Source organism: Lissotriton vulgaris, chromosome 10, assembly GCF_964263255.1.
Source record: "Lissotriton vulgaris chromosome 10, aLisVul1.2, whole genome shotgun sequence".
Taxonomy (NCBI): Eukaryota; Metazoa; Chordata; class Amphibia; order Caudata; family Salamandridae; genus Lissotriton; species Lissotriton vulgaris.
In genome coordinates, this window is record NC_141698.1 from 1157720515 (window position 1) to 1157737694 (window position 17180).

The following is a 17180-nucleotide window of genomic DNA, read 5'->3' on the forward strand; positions in this document are numbered from 1 at the left end:
CAACTGTTGCCCTCATGAAGAGTAATTTTCTGGTCTCAATCGCCTGCCTCCAGGAACATTTATTATCTATTAAGATTCCTAGATAGGAGTATGTGTTTGTGCTCTCAAGTTTAGTATTATAGATAAAAATTGCCCTTGTTCTCTTAGTTCCAGACCCTGTAGACATAACAAAGTTTTTTTTAATATTAATTTTCAGGTCTAGATTGGCCATAAAAGTATGATATCTGTCGAGAGCACGTTGCAATTCTAAGGGGGAACGGGCTAAAATAACAGCATCGCCGGCATAGAGTAAGGCTGGGATTGGGCGTTTGTTTACAAGAGGGAGGTTCCGGCACCCTTTTACCATGTCCTGTTCTAAGCCATTGGTATAAAGTGTAAAAAGAAATGGTGCCAGGACACAGCCCTGCCTGACCCCCCTCTCTACCCAGATTAACGCCGTTAGGTCCCCCTCGACACCGTACCTCACTCTTGCTTTCGCGTCAGAATATAGTTCACGTACAAAATTTACCAGGACTAGTTCTACTCACATTTCCAATAAAATGGACCATAATTTAGTCTTGCTTACACAATTGAAAGCTGCTGATAGGTCAACATATGCCATATATAAAGTCCCACCCTTAGCATTTGCATATTTCCCCATCAAAAGGGTCAGGTTAAGAGCCTGCTCTATGGTGCCAAGTCCCTCTCGGAACCCGAATTGAAGATCTGATATTATCATATTATCGTACGCCCAATGTTGGAGTCACTCGAGAATGATGCGCCCGCCACCTTCCCCAGGGAATCCAACAAGAATATTGGAAGGTAACAAGAGGGGGATTGACGGTCCCCCTTTTTCAATATCGGGACCAGAATGGATTCTGACCACGAATCTACCAACCCTACGGCACATGATGCTTCTAAAACTCTGGTCACAATTGGGGTCCACAGTTCCAGATTGTGTTTAAAAAAATCACTAGGACCCCATCGGGCCTGGAGCCTTCCCACTTTTACTAGGTAGCAAGGCAAGCTCTACTTCTGTGTATGTAATATCAAGGTCTATAGGAAAGTAGGTTAAGTTAATTTCAGTATTAATTCTTTCCATGTCACAATGTACTTCCGGAAAAAATATTCAACCCATATATGTTCATCTATCGCCACTTCAATTTTGGGAATGTCTCTAGTTTCTGACATAAATTGAGATTTTATCGTTGCCCAAAAGGCGGTATTATCCTTTGTGATACAACTTTTATGTAGTTGATCCCATAGTTCATTTTTCAGTTAATTTTTCCTGGACTTTATAACCTGGCTATACTCCCTTCTAAGGCTAACAATTTCCTGTTTATCCCTCACTTCTTTATTGAGGGCTATTTTTAGTTTAGAGTATGCTTTAGGGCATACATTATTAAACCATCCTTTGGCTTTGGGCTTTCGATCTTTTAGTTTTATAAAGAGGGCTTCTTTTATTGTTTTTGTTATGGTCGCAAAATTAATCATAACCTCTTTGTATGAAGTAGCAGGGTCAAGACATTTTTCAATGGCCGTTAATGAGTTTTTTACTACTTTTATGGTTAACGCTGATGGGTCCACTTTATCCCACTTAAGCGAATATCCATGGTGGAAGGGGTGTGGCGCAGCGGCCAGGGCGACTGACGTTAGACACTGGGGATCACGGTTCGAACCCCGGCTCCCGCGGCAGGGGTCAGCCCAGCACCATGTGACTCAGGGCAATAGCTTACTTAATCTCCCCGACGGCCCCCAGCGCCTTGACACCTTTGGGTAATTGTTCAAGCTTTACAAATACTGGACATTTACATTTAGCCTGTCCAAGGTCAAAGTGTTTTGCCCAAGAGTCCTCAAAGAGTTATGCCTATGCGACCTATGTGGAAGTGAAATAGTAATACTATTAGGAAAATGGTCGCTGGTGGCATTATCGTGGGTTTTAGAATTCAAAAGTCGAGATCGAGCGTTGCTAGAAATAAAAATAAAATCTATAATACTGGATGATCCTCTACCATTAAACGTGCATATAAGCGGGACTGGGGGGATCGTCAATTAATTTTCCAAACCCAGTTCTAAGCCAAAAAGAGTTTCATTCAATGAATCCCCAATTGTTGTATGGGGAAAGTGGGTTAGAGCAATTTAATTTTCGTCTCAAAGACCACAGGTTAAAATATTGCTATGCCTACATATAGTTTGATTAAAGTTGCCTCCCTATACAATTACCACATCTTTAGTTGCCTTATTTTTTTAATTCCTGCAAAGAACGAACATTTTTTCTTTATTACTGATATGAGCTGACCCTGTTGGAGATTGTTGTAAAAATTAACCAACACAAGGGTATCACTTTTACTCAAAATCAAAGTTATTATTTGAAAATTATGTTCCAGTTTAAATGGAACAATTTGCTTAGTATCCAAAAAGATTCGAAACAAAGGTGATCATACCTCCTTTGGTTCTCCCGGAAGGTGAAGGAAGTGCTGGCGAGAAATAGGTTATAAAGCGCTCTATATATATATCGGATGTAGCCCATGTCTCTAGGAGACAGAGGACTTTGAACTTTTGTACAAAACTAAGCCAGATTTTGTTGGTCACTTTAGAGCGCAAGCCAGCTACATTCCAATAGAGTATGCTAAGGGAGGATTTATCTGTTATGTTATGTTAATTTCGATTTATATAGCGCCAAATTACCGACAGGTCTCTTAGCGCTTGCTTTGGGAACCCGTCCTGGCTTTCCCTGCAAGATAACCCCTACTGGGCATCCCCAAGGTGAAGACCAGGCATCCCATTGCGGTAGGGCCGTAGTGGAGATTAAGCAAGCTATTGCCCAGAGTTGCAGAGTGTGAACCCATAATTCGAGTAGGCACCGAGGCGAGAATTATCGAGTCCATGGACATTTTGAGCTCAAGACCCTGCCGCGTCGGGAATTGAACCCTGGTCCCGGGTCTGACCTCTGCATCAGGGTCTACCTCCTCTAACCTCCTCTAACCAGTGAGCCACACTTCTCCACTGAGGGTCCTGTGGATACAAGGCCTTGACTAATGATCCCAGGTTGTAAATCGGAGTAAGGTAGAATCTCAGATGTTTCTCGTTTTTTACTAGGAGCTAATGCCGGATTAGGTGGTAGATTCAAAGGATATTCAATACAAGGGTTAAATTCAGTAACATGGGTGGTCATAATTGTAGACCGATTGGGTGGAGACAGGTGAACTATTTGATACTGATCCTCTAAAATCAGAGAATCCTGTTTCCCAGAACAATTGAGGTTAAATATAGTAAGTCAGTCAGTTTCTTCCAATCCCGATAGCAGATTGAATCTATTACAAGTTGGTATATCATACCAATAATCCTGGCTCCGTGTGTTATTACCAATCCTAGATACAGTCTGGAGCCTGTTAGGCGGAAGATAGGAAAAGCCAAGTTGGAGTATATTAATCTCCCCCATTTCTAAGTAGTTGTTGTTACCCCTCTCCCACAAAATTTTCTTAACCAGCAAGGTGGATCTAAAAGTGAGAACAATGCAATCTCCCAGGAACAATATCCCACGACTGCCCACCCACTGGACCCTTCTTGCCATCTTAAACTCAGTAAACAAATGCTCAGTTAGACCTGATTTCCTGCCCAACCAAAGAAGCGATTTATTTCTGAGTGTATCCCAGCATTCTATTTCTGAAGGTTCCTTTTTCGGAACATTTGCCAACATAATTATATATGGAGTGGCAGCAGGTGGTAAGTCTAGATTTTGGTCAGTACCCAAATTGCCCCGATTTGGACCTACAGGGTTTGAGACTGGGTGTTGGTAGACCTTAATGGGATGTGCAAGGGTAATTGTACCTGGAGTTTCGATAGTTCTTTTTGAGGCTCTAAATCCTTCACCCAGAATTGTGTTTTTAGTTGGATTGATTTTATCAGTCTGCCTCAGCAGGTCTCTTGTTGGATTATTTACTGACTGCTTAGATGTAGTGGCCCGATTAGTTGAGGTACTTTATCCTTAAGGTTAGAGGGACCTTCTTCCTGATCTGTTTGGGGCCTGTTATCCGTGTTTTTACCCATATTTACCATTCCTTGATGGCTGGAGTGGGATTTAGCATCGTCTCCACATTGCTTGTTATTATTAAATAAAAACTCTTCTATGAGGGTCAGCCTGGACCCCATTTGATCCAGGCTGACTATCAAGTAGAGATCCTGCCTTTCCACCAGGGTGTTAAGTTTTTTATATCATTATTGTGAGCCTCAAGATTTTTGCTGTTTTCATCTCTAGCCTTTAAGGAAGCTTTTCTTGAACCCAGTGTTTTTCTTCCATGGTGGCTATATTGTACTTTTGTTGGTGCACTATCTATATAGGTGTTTTTGCTACCATTGCTTGTGTTGTTGCCAGCTACTATGTTTTCATCAGGAGTGGGATTTGTTTGTTTCTTTTGAGGTGGCTGTAAAGAGGAGTCTGGATCACTTAGGATTATTATAAGTTTGTTAGGACTCTGTGTGAATTTTCCTTCCTGCACTAGTCTTTGGGCTAGTCAATTTCCTTTTTCCCATATTAACAAAATTCAGTCCAATATATGAGAAAGAGTGTCAAATTTAAATTTTACTTAAAAGCCCGGCCCCTATGTACAAGGAGCTCTACAAACACTATTTGATTATTATATGCTTGCAATTATAATTCAAACAGTTATAGTCCAGTCCACAGCCAGTCGAGAGAAAAGAAAAAATCCTAATGGTACAGTTAATCAACAGGCATAAATATATGCTTACTGTCCAATTCTAGCTGTTTTCCGGGTCCAAAGACCAAGAGAGTGGGCCCAGCCCGTTCTCAGTCGGTCACAGACGGGCAAGGACAGGCCCGCCCTTGGCCCAGGCATGCCAGCGTGCGTCTCATGCTGCGGGAGGCGCGAAGGTGATTTGAGCGCCTCCGGGTGCTTTATGATGATGTGGGTCATGTGCGCCACTCAGGGGAGCAAGTCGCTGAGGCCAGGCAAAGCCCCTGAAACAGCTGCCACACGTGGCAAAAATACGGGCCAAAAATCCCCTTCAGCAGGCAACACACAGGTAGGTCATCTCTCCAGCACCATCAGTGACAAGACTTGGGCAGCAGTAAACTTTGGACACATCCCATGCTGCGGGAGGCGCGAAGGTGATGTAAGCGCCTCCGGGCGCTTTACGATGACGTGGGTCGTGTGCCCCACTCGGGGGAGCCGGGAATTGCAGTCCCTGAGTCCCGGCAAAGCCTCTGAAACAGCCGCCACTCGCGGCAAAAATACGGGCCAAAAATCCCCCTCAGCGGGCAACACACAGGTAGGTCAGCTCTCCAGCACCAGCAGTGACAGAACTTGGGCAGCAGTAACTTTGGGCACGTCCAATCTACATTAAATTGGGGTAGGTGCTGGACACTGAATCTAATTAATGTACTATTCCCACTCCAATCTACATTAAATTAGGGCAGGTGCTGGACAATAAACCTAATTGAAGTGGAGTGGTGTGGTGTGGCTCACTTGTTAGAGGCGGCAGACCTGGAAGCAGAGAACGGCCCGGGACCAGGGTTCAATTCCCGACGCGGCAGGGTCGTGGACCAGAGTCAGCGGACTCGATAATTCTCGCCTCGGTGCCTACTCTAACCAGGGATCACACTCGGAAACTCTGGGCATTAGTTTGCCTCATCTCTACAACGGCCCCCCATATTGCCGGGGATGCCTGGTTTCACCTTGGAGATACCCAGTAGGGACCATCTAACAGGGATAGCCAGGACGGGTTCCCCAGCGGTCTACAGCGCCACAACGCCTCAGGGCAGCAGTGCGCTTTACAAGACACATACATTTACATTTAATTATTTTACTATTCCCACTCCAATCTACATTAAATTGAGGTAGGTGCTGGACACTGAATCTAATTAATTTACTATTCCCACTCCAATCTAAATTAAATTTGAGTAGATGCTGGACACTGAACCTAATTATTTACTATTCCCACTGCAATCTAAATTAAATTGGTGTAGATGCTGGACACTGAACCTAATTAATTTACTATTCCCACTCCAATCAAAATTAAATTGGGGTAGGTGCTGGACACTGAATCTATTTAATTTACTATTCCCACACCAATATACATTAAATTGGGGTAGGTGCTGGACAATAAACCTAATTAATTTACTATTCCCACTCCATAATAAATTAAATTGGGGTAGGTGCTGGACACTAAGGGGCCCATTAGGATGGCAGATGGATCGCCCCCGCCAGGCTATCGGTAGTCACCGGCGGTCTGGCGGGGGCGATCCGCCCGCCATCCTTGCTGCAATGACCCTGCCATATTAACATGGCTGGGGGGGTCCACGGCAGACGGCAAGACCGTCCGCCGCTTTTCCGCCCGGTCGCCTTGCGACCGGGGCGGAAAAAGGTTTATATGGTGGCGGTGTCTATCAGACACCGCTAGCCATATCAGGATGGGCTTCCTCAGATGCCTTTCCTTGTCAGCAATGCTGCCACGGAAATGCATACAGTCTTTACTTTGGGGGCCCGTTGCAGGCTCCCATGGTGAAGGCAAGGTGGGAGGTGCACATGGGTGGTACCTTTGGTACCCACCCGCATTTGCATACACATGCAACAGGCATCGCGCTGTGCCTGCTGCTTTGTGTATGCAAATGCATTACATGCATTTTTAACATTGCGGTGGGTGCTGGTGTAAACACCGCCTGCCACAATGTTAAACATGCATGATGCACCCGCCACTGTGCGGGCGCATCCTAATAACCCCCGTGGGACCCCCGCCCATATGGCGGGCGGTCCCTTCCCACGATGGGATAGCGGGCGGACTAAGTCCGCCCATCATCCAATTGACACCCTTAATCTATTCAATTTACTATTCCCATTTCAAACTACATTAAATTGGGGTATGTGCTGGACAATAAACATAATTAATTTACTATTCCAACTCCAAATTAAAATTAATTAAATACCTTCTAAAATATAAACATAAATATTTTCAATTATCTTATAATTTTAAATACAAAAAAATGGCATTGTAAGAAAATTTTATAAAATTAGAAATTTGTTTGCAAATACATGTGAATACACTCTCATATATTATCCCATATGAACTAAACACACCACTTTAATAATTTATGTAAAACTTAGAAAAAAAACAATTTAATTTCCTATTTTAATGTTACATTTTTAATAGGTAAATATGAATTTTTGAAAACAAGCCCTACCCTTATCCCCTATAAACCCAACATCCCGCTACTAAAAAGTATGAATAATTTAGAAAATAGAAATTTAAATTTCATAATTAAAATTATATTTTTAAATAATTAAATATACAATTTTTAAAACACTCCCCACCTTTATCCCCTAAAAACCCAACATCCCACTCCTAAAATTTAGAAATAATTTCGAAAATTGGAATTTTCATTTCCTATTTTAAATAAAAAATGTTAAGAAATTAAATATAACATTTTTAAAACACTCCCTACCCTTATCCGCTATAAACTCAACATCCCGCTCCTAAAATGTTAGAAATTTTTACGAAAATTGGAATTTTAATTTCCTATTTTAAATTAAAAATGTTAATAATTAAATATAACATTTTAAAAACACCCCCCACCCATATCCCCTATAAATCAAAAATACAGCTCCTAAAAATTTGAAATAATTTTGAAATTTTGAATTTTAATTTCCTATTTTAAATTAAAAGAATTAATAATTAAATATAAACATTTTAAAGCACTCCCCTCCCTTATCCCTTATAAACCCAACATCCCGCTCCTAAAAATTAGAAATAAATTCAAAAATTGGAATTTTAATTTCCTATTTTAAATTAAATGTTTTAATAATTAAATATAATTTTTTTTTAAACACTCGCCACCCTTATCCTCAATAAGCCCAACATCCCGCTCCTAAAACAATTATTAAAAATAAAACTTTAATAAATACATCTTAAAACAATACTAAACTCAAAAATTACTAAAATATCAATCAATCAATCAATCAATCTATCACAGTACTTGTAAAGCACGCTACTTACCCTAGAGGGTCTCAAGGCGCTGAGGGGAGGGGGTGCCGCTTCTGCTCGAAGAGCCAGGTCTTGAGGAGTCTTCTGAAGGCGAGTAGGTCTTGGGTCTGCCGTAGGTGGGTAGGGTTGGTGTTCCAGGTCTTGGCAGCAAGGTAGGAGAAGGATCTGCCACCGGAGGTTGTTCGTTGGATGCGGTGGACAGCGGCGAGGGCGAGGCTGGCGGAGCGGAGCTGGCGGGTGGGGGTGTAGAAGCTGAGTCTGCTGTCCAGGTAGGCTGGTCCGGTGTTGTGGAGTGCTTTGTGTGCGTGGGTGAGGAGCTTGAAGGTGATCCTCTTGTCGACGGGGAGCCAGTGTAGGTCTCCCATGTGGGGGGGTGATGTGGCTGCAGCAGGGGACGTTGACGATCAGTCAGGAGGAGACGTTTTGGATGCGTTGTAGACGTCGTAGTTGTTTGGCTGGGATTCCTGCGTAGAGTGCGTTGCCATAGTCCAGGCTGCTGCTGTCGAGGGCCTGTGTCACTGTTCTTCTTGTTTCCGTCGCAATCCACTTGTAGATCCTGCGGAGCATAAGGAGGGTGTTGTAGTAGGAGGAGGAGACAGTGTTGACCTGTTTAGACATGGAAAGGGAGGAGTCGAGGTTCAATCCTAGGTTGCGTGCATGGTCAGTGGGTGTCGGTGCTGTTCCCAGTGTGGTCGGCTACCAGGAGTCGTCCTAGGCTGAGGGGGTGGGTCCAAGGATGAGTACCTCCATCTTGTCAGAGTTCAGCTTCAGACGGCTGTTCCTCGTCCAGTCGGCGATGGCTTTATTTCCCTTGTGGAGGTTAGTTTTGGCGGTGTGCGGGTCCTTGGTGAGGGAGAGGATGAGCTGGGTGTCGTCGGCGTAGGAGATGAGGTCGTGTTGGTGGGCCACTTGTGTGAGGGGGGCCATGTAGTCGTTGAACAGCGTAGGACGGGGCGTGAGCCCTGGGGGACGCCGCTGATGATGTCGGTGGCCTCGGATCAGAAGGGCGGGAGGCAGATGCTCTGGGTTCTGCCGGAGAGGAAGGACGTGGTCCAGTCAAGGGCCTTCTCTTGTATTCCGGCTTCTAGGAGGCGTGTCTTTAGAGTGCGACAGCAGACCGTGTCGAAGGCGGCTGACAGGTCCAGGAGGATGAGGGTTGATGTTTTGCCGTTGTCCAGTTGGTGCCTGATGTCGTCTGTGGTGGCGATGAGGATGAGGACTGTCTCGGTGCTGTGGTTTCGTCTGAACCCGGACTGGGTCGGGTCCAGGATGTTGTTGTCTTCCAGGTGGCGGGCCAGTTGCATGTTGACGATTTTCTCGATGACCTTCACCGGGAAACGGGAGCAGTGAGATGGGCCGGAAGTTCTTGAGGTCCTTGGGGTCCGCCTTGGGTTTCTTGATGAGAGCGTTGATTTTGGCGTGTTTCCAGCTTTCCGTACACATACTACAACGATATTTTTACATATCGATATTTTTAATGTCGACATTACTGACCTCGATATTTAACACACTAAGCAAAAACAATATTTTTTACATCGATATTTCTTACATTCGATATTTAGGAGTCAATATTACTGTATATCGACACAAGGGACTCGATATTTCGACTGTGCACCCCCAGAGAGGCAGTGGAAATGGCGTTGAGCATGTGCGTCCGGCCCTTTTTATTGGCAGTGTCACATATCCTGTGACGCGTGTGCTGGATGGGTGTGGTGTGGGTGATAACCAGCCGTGAGGGAGTGGCTGTGCCATGCTGACAATTAGACCGGTGATCAGCAGATCACTACAGGGAAGACCTGGGACCTGTCGTCCCCTCCTGTGAGCGTAAGCAGGGTGAGCTAGCCTGGCATATGCCATTCCAGAGTAAGTGTGTGAACAATGACCCTGGGGGTCTGGGCATGGTTCTATACTGGGCTGGACAAGGAAGTAACTAATGCATGTGGCCCTGTTGTGTCGGCGTCACCCGGACCACATTCGGCAATGTGTCAGCCTGTGACCCAAGTCCAATGACATGAGCAACATGGAAGTAAGGGGGAATCACTGACCCTACATTCATCCATACTTCCACACTTGAAAGATTATAGACATGACACATCTGTTTGATTCAGTATGTTTAATGCACATTCAGTGGAGTGTTGCAGCTGAAGCAGTACAGGGTCATGCAAATCCCACTTTACAATGTTTGCCCGTGGAGGGCCAGCCAGAGTCCTTTAGGGAATGATAAGTACATCGGAAGAGGAAGAGTTCAGTCCGCAATCTGAATGATGTGTCATTGGCGATCAAACAGAATATGGCTGTCCATTTTGAGGTCCAAGGTGAGTGTCGCAGAGTGTATCGGGAGACAGTGGAAGGTGATGATGCAGAGGGCAGAAACAAGCAGAAACCGCCCATATGGCGGAGATGAATGCTACTGCGTCCTTACCATGAAGGCAGGTTCATCCGCATCTTTGTCCTCTGCTGTTCCATGTGCCTCACGTGTGGGTGGTGGTGTTCAGTCTCCTGCACTGTGTGGCAGTGACACCTCAGGGGCCGGAGGTGAAATGTCTGCTGCACTGTGTGGCACTGACACTACAGGGGGTGGAGATGTGGATGTAGTGGTAGCAGCGGCAGTCATCAGCGCCAGACCTTGTGGCAGCAATGCCATGAAGATGGTCTTTAGGTCATTGAGGAACCCAGCTACCTCTCACTGTTGTGCAGCCGTGGCCAGCACTATTTTGGCCTGTGTCCGCACCATGTTCTCTATTAACCTCCGCATGTGTCCCAACTCCTGTGTGACATCTCTAGAGCCACTCTGACTGGACAGTTGTTCTAGTCTCTGAATCAGGGCTCCAGCGATGTCAGCCATGGGCTGTTTGAGAGCATGGAGTGGACTGTGGGTGTCCGTTAGGGACTGTGAGTGGTCCCTCATGGGACTTAGACACCCACGGATGGCATCTAGTTTGGCTGCCATGCGGTCGAACCCCACCACCCCTGTTCAGCCAGCTGTTCCTTGTACCCCAAAACATGGCATTGGAGGACCATGTGTTGGTCATGGGGGTCCTGGGAAGCAGCCGTGGTGGTGGGTGCTGCCAGCTGCATGGTCTGTGCAGGGAGTTGGGTCTCCTCGTAGCAGCTGGGCTGCCCTGCTCCTGGAGATGGGGTGCGAAGGCTCTCCACAACCTGTTGGAGGGTGTCATAGTCGAAGCTATGGTGGTCCTCTACATCATCAGTGAAGAGAGGTTTTGGTTATTCTGCAGGGTGTGTTGATTGTCCCTCTGCAATGTGAAGGGGAGATGCAGTTAAACAATGTGTTCACATGTATGTTGTCGCATTGCACATTTTATCATTCGGATTGCATGACTCTGTACATTGTGGCTGTTTGAGGGGAGCTGCCTATTTGATGAGGGTCAGTGGACATTTCGACAACATGACGGATGTGTGTTTGTACTTGACAAGTCTCAAATCACATTTCCCTGCAATACCAAATGTGATTGGCCAGTTTCTACACACATCTGGCACTAGTTGTGTCTTCTGTTCTGTTGTGGACGTGTTGCGAATTGTACCACATCGTTTTCAATGTTGATGTGCTCTGCATGTTATGTGTGTGTGCTGCACTTTGGGGGAGTCGCCCCTGCAGCTATGATTTTGCTGCCCCTTCTCCCTTACATGTGGTGTGCCTTTGACTTCTGTGGTTATACAGTGCTGAGATGTTGCACACTTGGGTACATGGGTCAATTGGTTGGAGTTGGGGCTCTGGGGCATGGTTTGTCTGCAGATATGCTCTACATATTTGCGCATGTGTGCCATTGTGCCCCTCTCCCCCGTCTCTGGTGGTTACTCACCCTGGTGCTGTTGTGTCCGATCATGTTGAGCGGTGTCCGGTCCTCCAACTCCTGCCACCGTCTCCCCACTGATGACTGTGGACACTATTTCCTCCATCTCGTCCAGGTCCTCCTGTAGTACAGGACTCCCACCTCCAGTCTGCACTGCTGCCTTCCAGTTGTTTGCGAGTGTCTACTTGGTTTTGCGCTTCACATCAATCAGCGCCTCTTGACCTCTTCCATTGTCGTCCTCAGCACTCTGACTGCATTCACCTTGTCCACGATGGACTGCCATATCCCATTGTTTGTTGCCAATCACACAGTGGAGGTGACTAACAGTAGGTGATTGTATTCTACCACCTCCGTTATCAGGATCCTGTTTTCCTGCGGACTGAACCGCTACTTACTACTCTTCTTGTCCTTGACCTCCCCTGACCCCGAGGTCCCAGGCTGGTCCCCCGGGGGGCTTGTGGGGTTCTGGTTGTCCTCTGTACTTGCTCCGGCAACCTCCATTGTGCTTTGCTGTTGTGTGGTTTTTGTTTGTATGTTTTTTTTCTACTTTCTGGTGATTTTTTCGACCTGACGTGTGTGAATTGCAGACCCGTTGCTGATTTTCATGGATTTTTGTATCGCAACTTTTTTGTGTGTTCGTGTTCTACATTTCTGCGGCATTGCGTTGACTTTATCAAAGACATTTGACACGTTATCGTGAGATTATTGCATGGTACGCCACGTTGAGGTTACAACGGTAACACAGCTTTGTTTTCCCATGAGAGACTGCGATGTGAAGAGTTGTGTTAAGCTAATTTTGCAGTAATTATCCCACGTTCTTGAGACTATCCCCCTAAGAGAGAGAGAGCGGCTACCATCTACTGCTGTTCGTGTCCTGTAGCATTTAGTGATATTTCCTTGGTCAAAATGCATTCTTGTGCAAACTGCTGGATTACCCTTCTTATATGATTCCACATAATTAGGAGTAAGTTTGCTGTAATTATGCTATGAGGATTATGCCAGTTACACCTACACCTGATTGTAACACTGGAGCCAAACTGCACCTGACTGAACAGGACCAAATCGACCATGGAGGCCTTAGGTTGCTTGAGTTTTCATTTAGTGAAGACCTCCCGTGGCGGTTCAGAATAGACTGGGATGCAGCCCAAGTAATTCTCAGTGGCTGAGGTGTATCCAGGCATTCCACCCTTCACATTTTGGTTTTCCTCAGTGCTTGGTTATTGGGAGGCAGAAAGTTTCAGTTGGGAACAAAGGATTTGAAGGGTCTTTGAGCAAACAGACCGTATTCATTTAGGTGCAGTTTGCCTAATAATAGGCACGAAATGTGTTGCTGCCAATGTTTCATTTTGCTTGTGTATGATGTCTCCTTGCGCCTTCACCTCTATAATCTTAGTTCTTTCCTCTAGAGTCACCACATACCTACATGGACTAGGGTTATGTTCATGTGTGAGATGTCCGTTGAAACTGATCTAACTTTGTGAGCTGTTGCTCTACTTTGTCATGAATGTAGTTCTTTGGTGAACTGGTTGTATGGAGTTGTAATTGTCCCGGTGCTGCACTCAAAGGTAGCTTTTTGTTTCCATACAACATTTGCACACATACAACTGTGGACTAATAAATGTTATGCAATGTAAAGTGGATTTTTATAGAAAGCTGCTTGTCACCCATGAGGGTATCCAGGTGCGGAATAAATAAATATATATGGTGAGGACCGGCTAACACCAAACTTCTTCATTTGAGGAGTCCTTTGATCTGCTGTGCTTACATTCTTGACTTTCTCTAATTCCTGGTTTCTTCCTTTCAGCTCTCAAAGGAATTGATCTCTACGGCTTGGGATGGCAAAAGACACGTCTGATGGTGGACATAGACCGCAACATTCAAATCAGGTTCCAAAAACATGGAAATCCATTTATATTTCTTGGTTACTATTCAATTTTGGAGAACCCGATTCTCCCAGAAATGATTGCCCGAGTGGGTGGGAACAAGAACACGGTCATCACCTTCACGGCTGGTGCACACTTCAGACTGTTCCCTCTGCACATCTTCATCCGCCGCGCCCTCAACATCCGCAAAGCCCTACAGGAGCTGCTCCTGAGGAGCCCGGAGACAAAAGTTGTCCTCAAAACTGAAAACACTTCTTCGGAACCAGAAAATTTTGAGGCGATGAGCGACTTCCATGGCTACATTCAGTACCAGATAATGAACTCTCTGCTAAAGGACCTGAAGATCGGCACAGTGGACGCCTGGGACATGACCACCGCTTTCGCTACCAACAGTATGCACCCGCCACAAAATGTGATTGAGAATGAGATTAACCTCTTCTTTACTTTCCTCTGTTGAAGCAGGGGAAAGAGGATCTCCTTTTATAAATGTAGATGGGGGTTTGTTACTAGCTCTCTGCACATGAATGTGGACCAAGCATGAATCTTTGTGATACGCATGAAACAGAGACACATGCAAACCTTTTCTGAAGAAACCTGTTTAACTTTTTGTGTGGAGAAACTCTATGTTCATCCCCCTTCTATCACTGACCAGCCATCCTCCCTCTGGACCCACTGCACACCCCTCTTTACTCCAGCCCCCTTCCACCTCTGACCTGCTGTCCACCCTCTGGACCCACTGCACACCCCGCTCTCCTCCAACCCCCTTCCACCTCTGACTAGCCTTCCTCGCTCTGGATCCACTCCACACCCCGCTCTCCTCCAACCCCCTTCCAACTCTGACTAGCCGTCCTCGCTCTGGATCCACTGACTCCACACCCCTCTTTACTCCAGCCCCTTTCACCTCTGACCTGCTGTCCACCCTCTGGACTCACTGCACACCCCACTCCTCTGCAGCCCCCTTCCACCTCTGACTAGCCATCCTCGCTCTGGATCCACTCCACACCCCTCTCTACTCCAGCCCCCTTCCACCTCTGACCTGTTGTCCACCCTCTGGGCCCACTGCACACCTCGCTCTCCTCCAGCCCCCTTCCACCTCTGACTAGCCGTCCTCGCTCTGGATCCACTCCACACCCCTCTCTCCTCCACCCTCCTTCCACCTCTAACTAGCTGTCCAGCCTCTGGACCCACTCCACACCCTTCTTCCTTGCACCGTTCTCCTCTGACCTAATTTTTACATCTGATGTGAATGATACTTGGTCCTGACGCCTCCACCAATTATCTTTTCTTGATCAAGAACATTCTGCAATTGGCTTGGGCCATTGTGAGTCACTTCATTGATAAACCCACATGAGTACTTTAGTCTTAGTGTTACTGTAATGTCTGCTTTGGTGTGTCCTTTCACTACCCATAGAATACATGATGGACTATTGTGTATATAAAATCAGTCAACAAGACACCTTGTACATGGGATTGAGCAATGGCAAAACCATCTGAAAAATGGATCCTAAACGTTTGCTTTACTTTCTATAGCATCTGCATGATTATAACATGGGGGCCATTTGGAATAGTATTCTGTATGCTCTAATATTGTTCTGGTATTCCAAGAAGACCACCATGTTTGTATTCACTTGGCAAGCACTGCGATACCACTGGGGAGTGACAGTGGAGTAACAAAACTTGAGGGGGCCCCCTTGCAAAGTGCAAGGAGGGCCCCCCTTCTGGAGTAAATGCAAGCACGCAAAACATGAAATAGGGCACATTTACTAACAGATCATTGGCACAATGTCAAAATCAACAATATTGTGTAACACATATTTCATGTCCAAAATGTAGTGTACAAAAATATTGTGTATCTATCTATCTATCTATCTATCTATCTATCTATCTATCTATCTATCTATCTATCTATCTATCTATCTATCTATCTATCTATCTATCTATCTATCTATCTATCTATCACCTACTGGCGGTCGTCAGTAGGTAGTTATAGTTAGGACCTATTTTCCATAGGAAATCTGCAACATTCTATTTCTAATAAATTTGACTCCGATTGACGAATCTTTGCAAAATTTTGGGCCAGCTCCGGTCCGCTCCTATCCTGAAAATCTTGGGATGATTCGTGTAGCGGGCCGAGTAAAAAGAGGGGTCCCAAAACGTGTTTTCCCAATGCAATTTCCCATAGGACCTTTAGCCGCAGCTACAGCCCGAACTGCTGAACGGAATTACGCCAGATTTGGCAAAGAGGTAGCCCTCAATTCAGACTCATGCCTTTTGCTCAAATGGTGTCAATCTGTTCAGTAGTTCCAAAGAAAATGACATTTAAAAGCATTTATATATCTATGGCCGCGTTGGATCCGCGCACCCTGAGCGCACCGTGAGCCCAGCCTGCGCGCGCCCTGAGCTCACCCTTCCAATCACGCACTGAATGCTAATTGGCTGTCAAGTGGTTGTCAACATTCGAAACCAGGAACTGTTGGCAGCCATTTTGTGCCTCGGTAGAATCGATTTACAAAAGGGGGTGGTGATGAACAGAGTGTCTGAGTTAAACAGACCACTCTTACCCAGTCCAAAGATCAGGGCTTGATCCATCACGGTTATTTATCTCACTGCCCCATCCCAGCTCAGAACCTGGCTATATGCAAATCAGTCTGTCCCTGGCCCAGTGCATCATGGGAACAGGGCAGACTAAACTACCAAGCCAATTCTTCACCAGAAAGGAGACAAGCTACCGGGGACCGGTTTCTGGCATTTCAGCCTTCTTCGGCCCGGCTTGCTTGAATCCTGATGGAGCAGTGAGAAAGGGACTCATGTCTGAGTATACCCTGCCACACCTATAGTGGCCAAAAACGATTTACAAAAGGGGGTGGTGATGAACAGAGTGTCTGAGTTAAACAGACCACTCTTACCCAGTCCAAAGATCAGGGCTTGATCCATCACGGTTATTTATCTCACTGCCCCATCCCAGCTCAGAACCTGGCTATATGCAAATCAGTCTGTCCCTGGCCCAGTGCATCATGGGAACAGGGCAGACTAAACTACCAAGCCAATTCTTCACCAGAAAGGAGACAAGCTACCGGGGACCGGTTTCTGGCATTTCAGCCTTCTTCGGCCCGGCTTGCTTGAATCCTGATGGAGCAGTGAGAAAGGGACTCATGTCTGAGTATACCCTGCCACACCTATAGTGGCCAAAAACGATTTACAAAAGGGGGTGGTGATGAACAGAGTGTCTGAGTTAAACAGACCACTCTTACCCAGTCCAAAGATCAGGGCTTGATCCATCACGGTTATTTATCTCACTGCCCCATCCCAGCTCAGAACCTGGCTATATGCAAATCAGTCTGTCCCTGGCCCAGTGCATCATGGGAACAGGGCAGACTAAACTACCAAGCCAATTCTTCACCAGAAAGGAGACAAGCTACCGGGGACCGGTTTCTGGCATTTCAGCCTTCTTCGGCCCGGCTTGCTTGAATCCTGATGGAGCAGTGAGAAAGGGACTCATGTCTGAGTA

At 46.0% G+C, this 17180-nt stretch overlaps 1 protein-coding gene across 2 annotated transcripts in view; it reads left to right on the forward strand.

Moving 5' to 3' along the window:
• Nucleotides 1-15726, forward strand: part of LOC147689507 (NXPE family member 4-like) — a 361120-nt gene extending 345394 nt beyond the window's left edge. For both annotated transcript variants that reach the window (XM_086942264.1, XM_086942265.1), the window contains one exon: nucleotides 13594-15726. In XM_086942264.1, coding sequence (XP_086798390.1) covers nucleotides 13594-14129 — 536 coding nt within the window. In that variant the 3' untranslated portion in view covers nucleotides 14130-15726. The remainder of the gene's footprint in view (nucleotides 1-13593) is intronic.
• Nucleotides 15727-17180: the final 1454 nt, after the last annotated feature.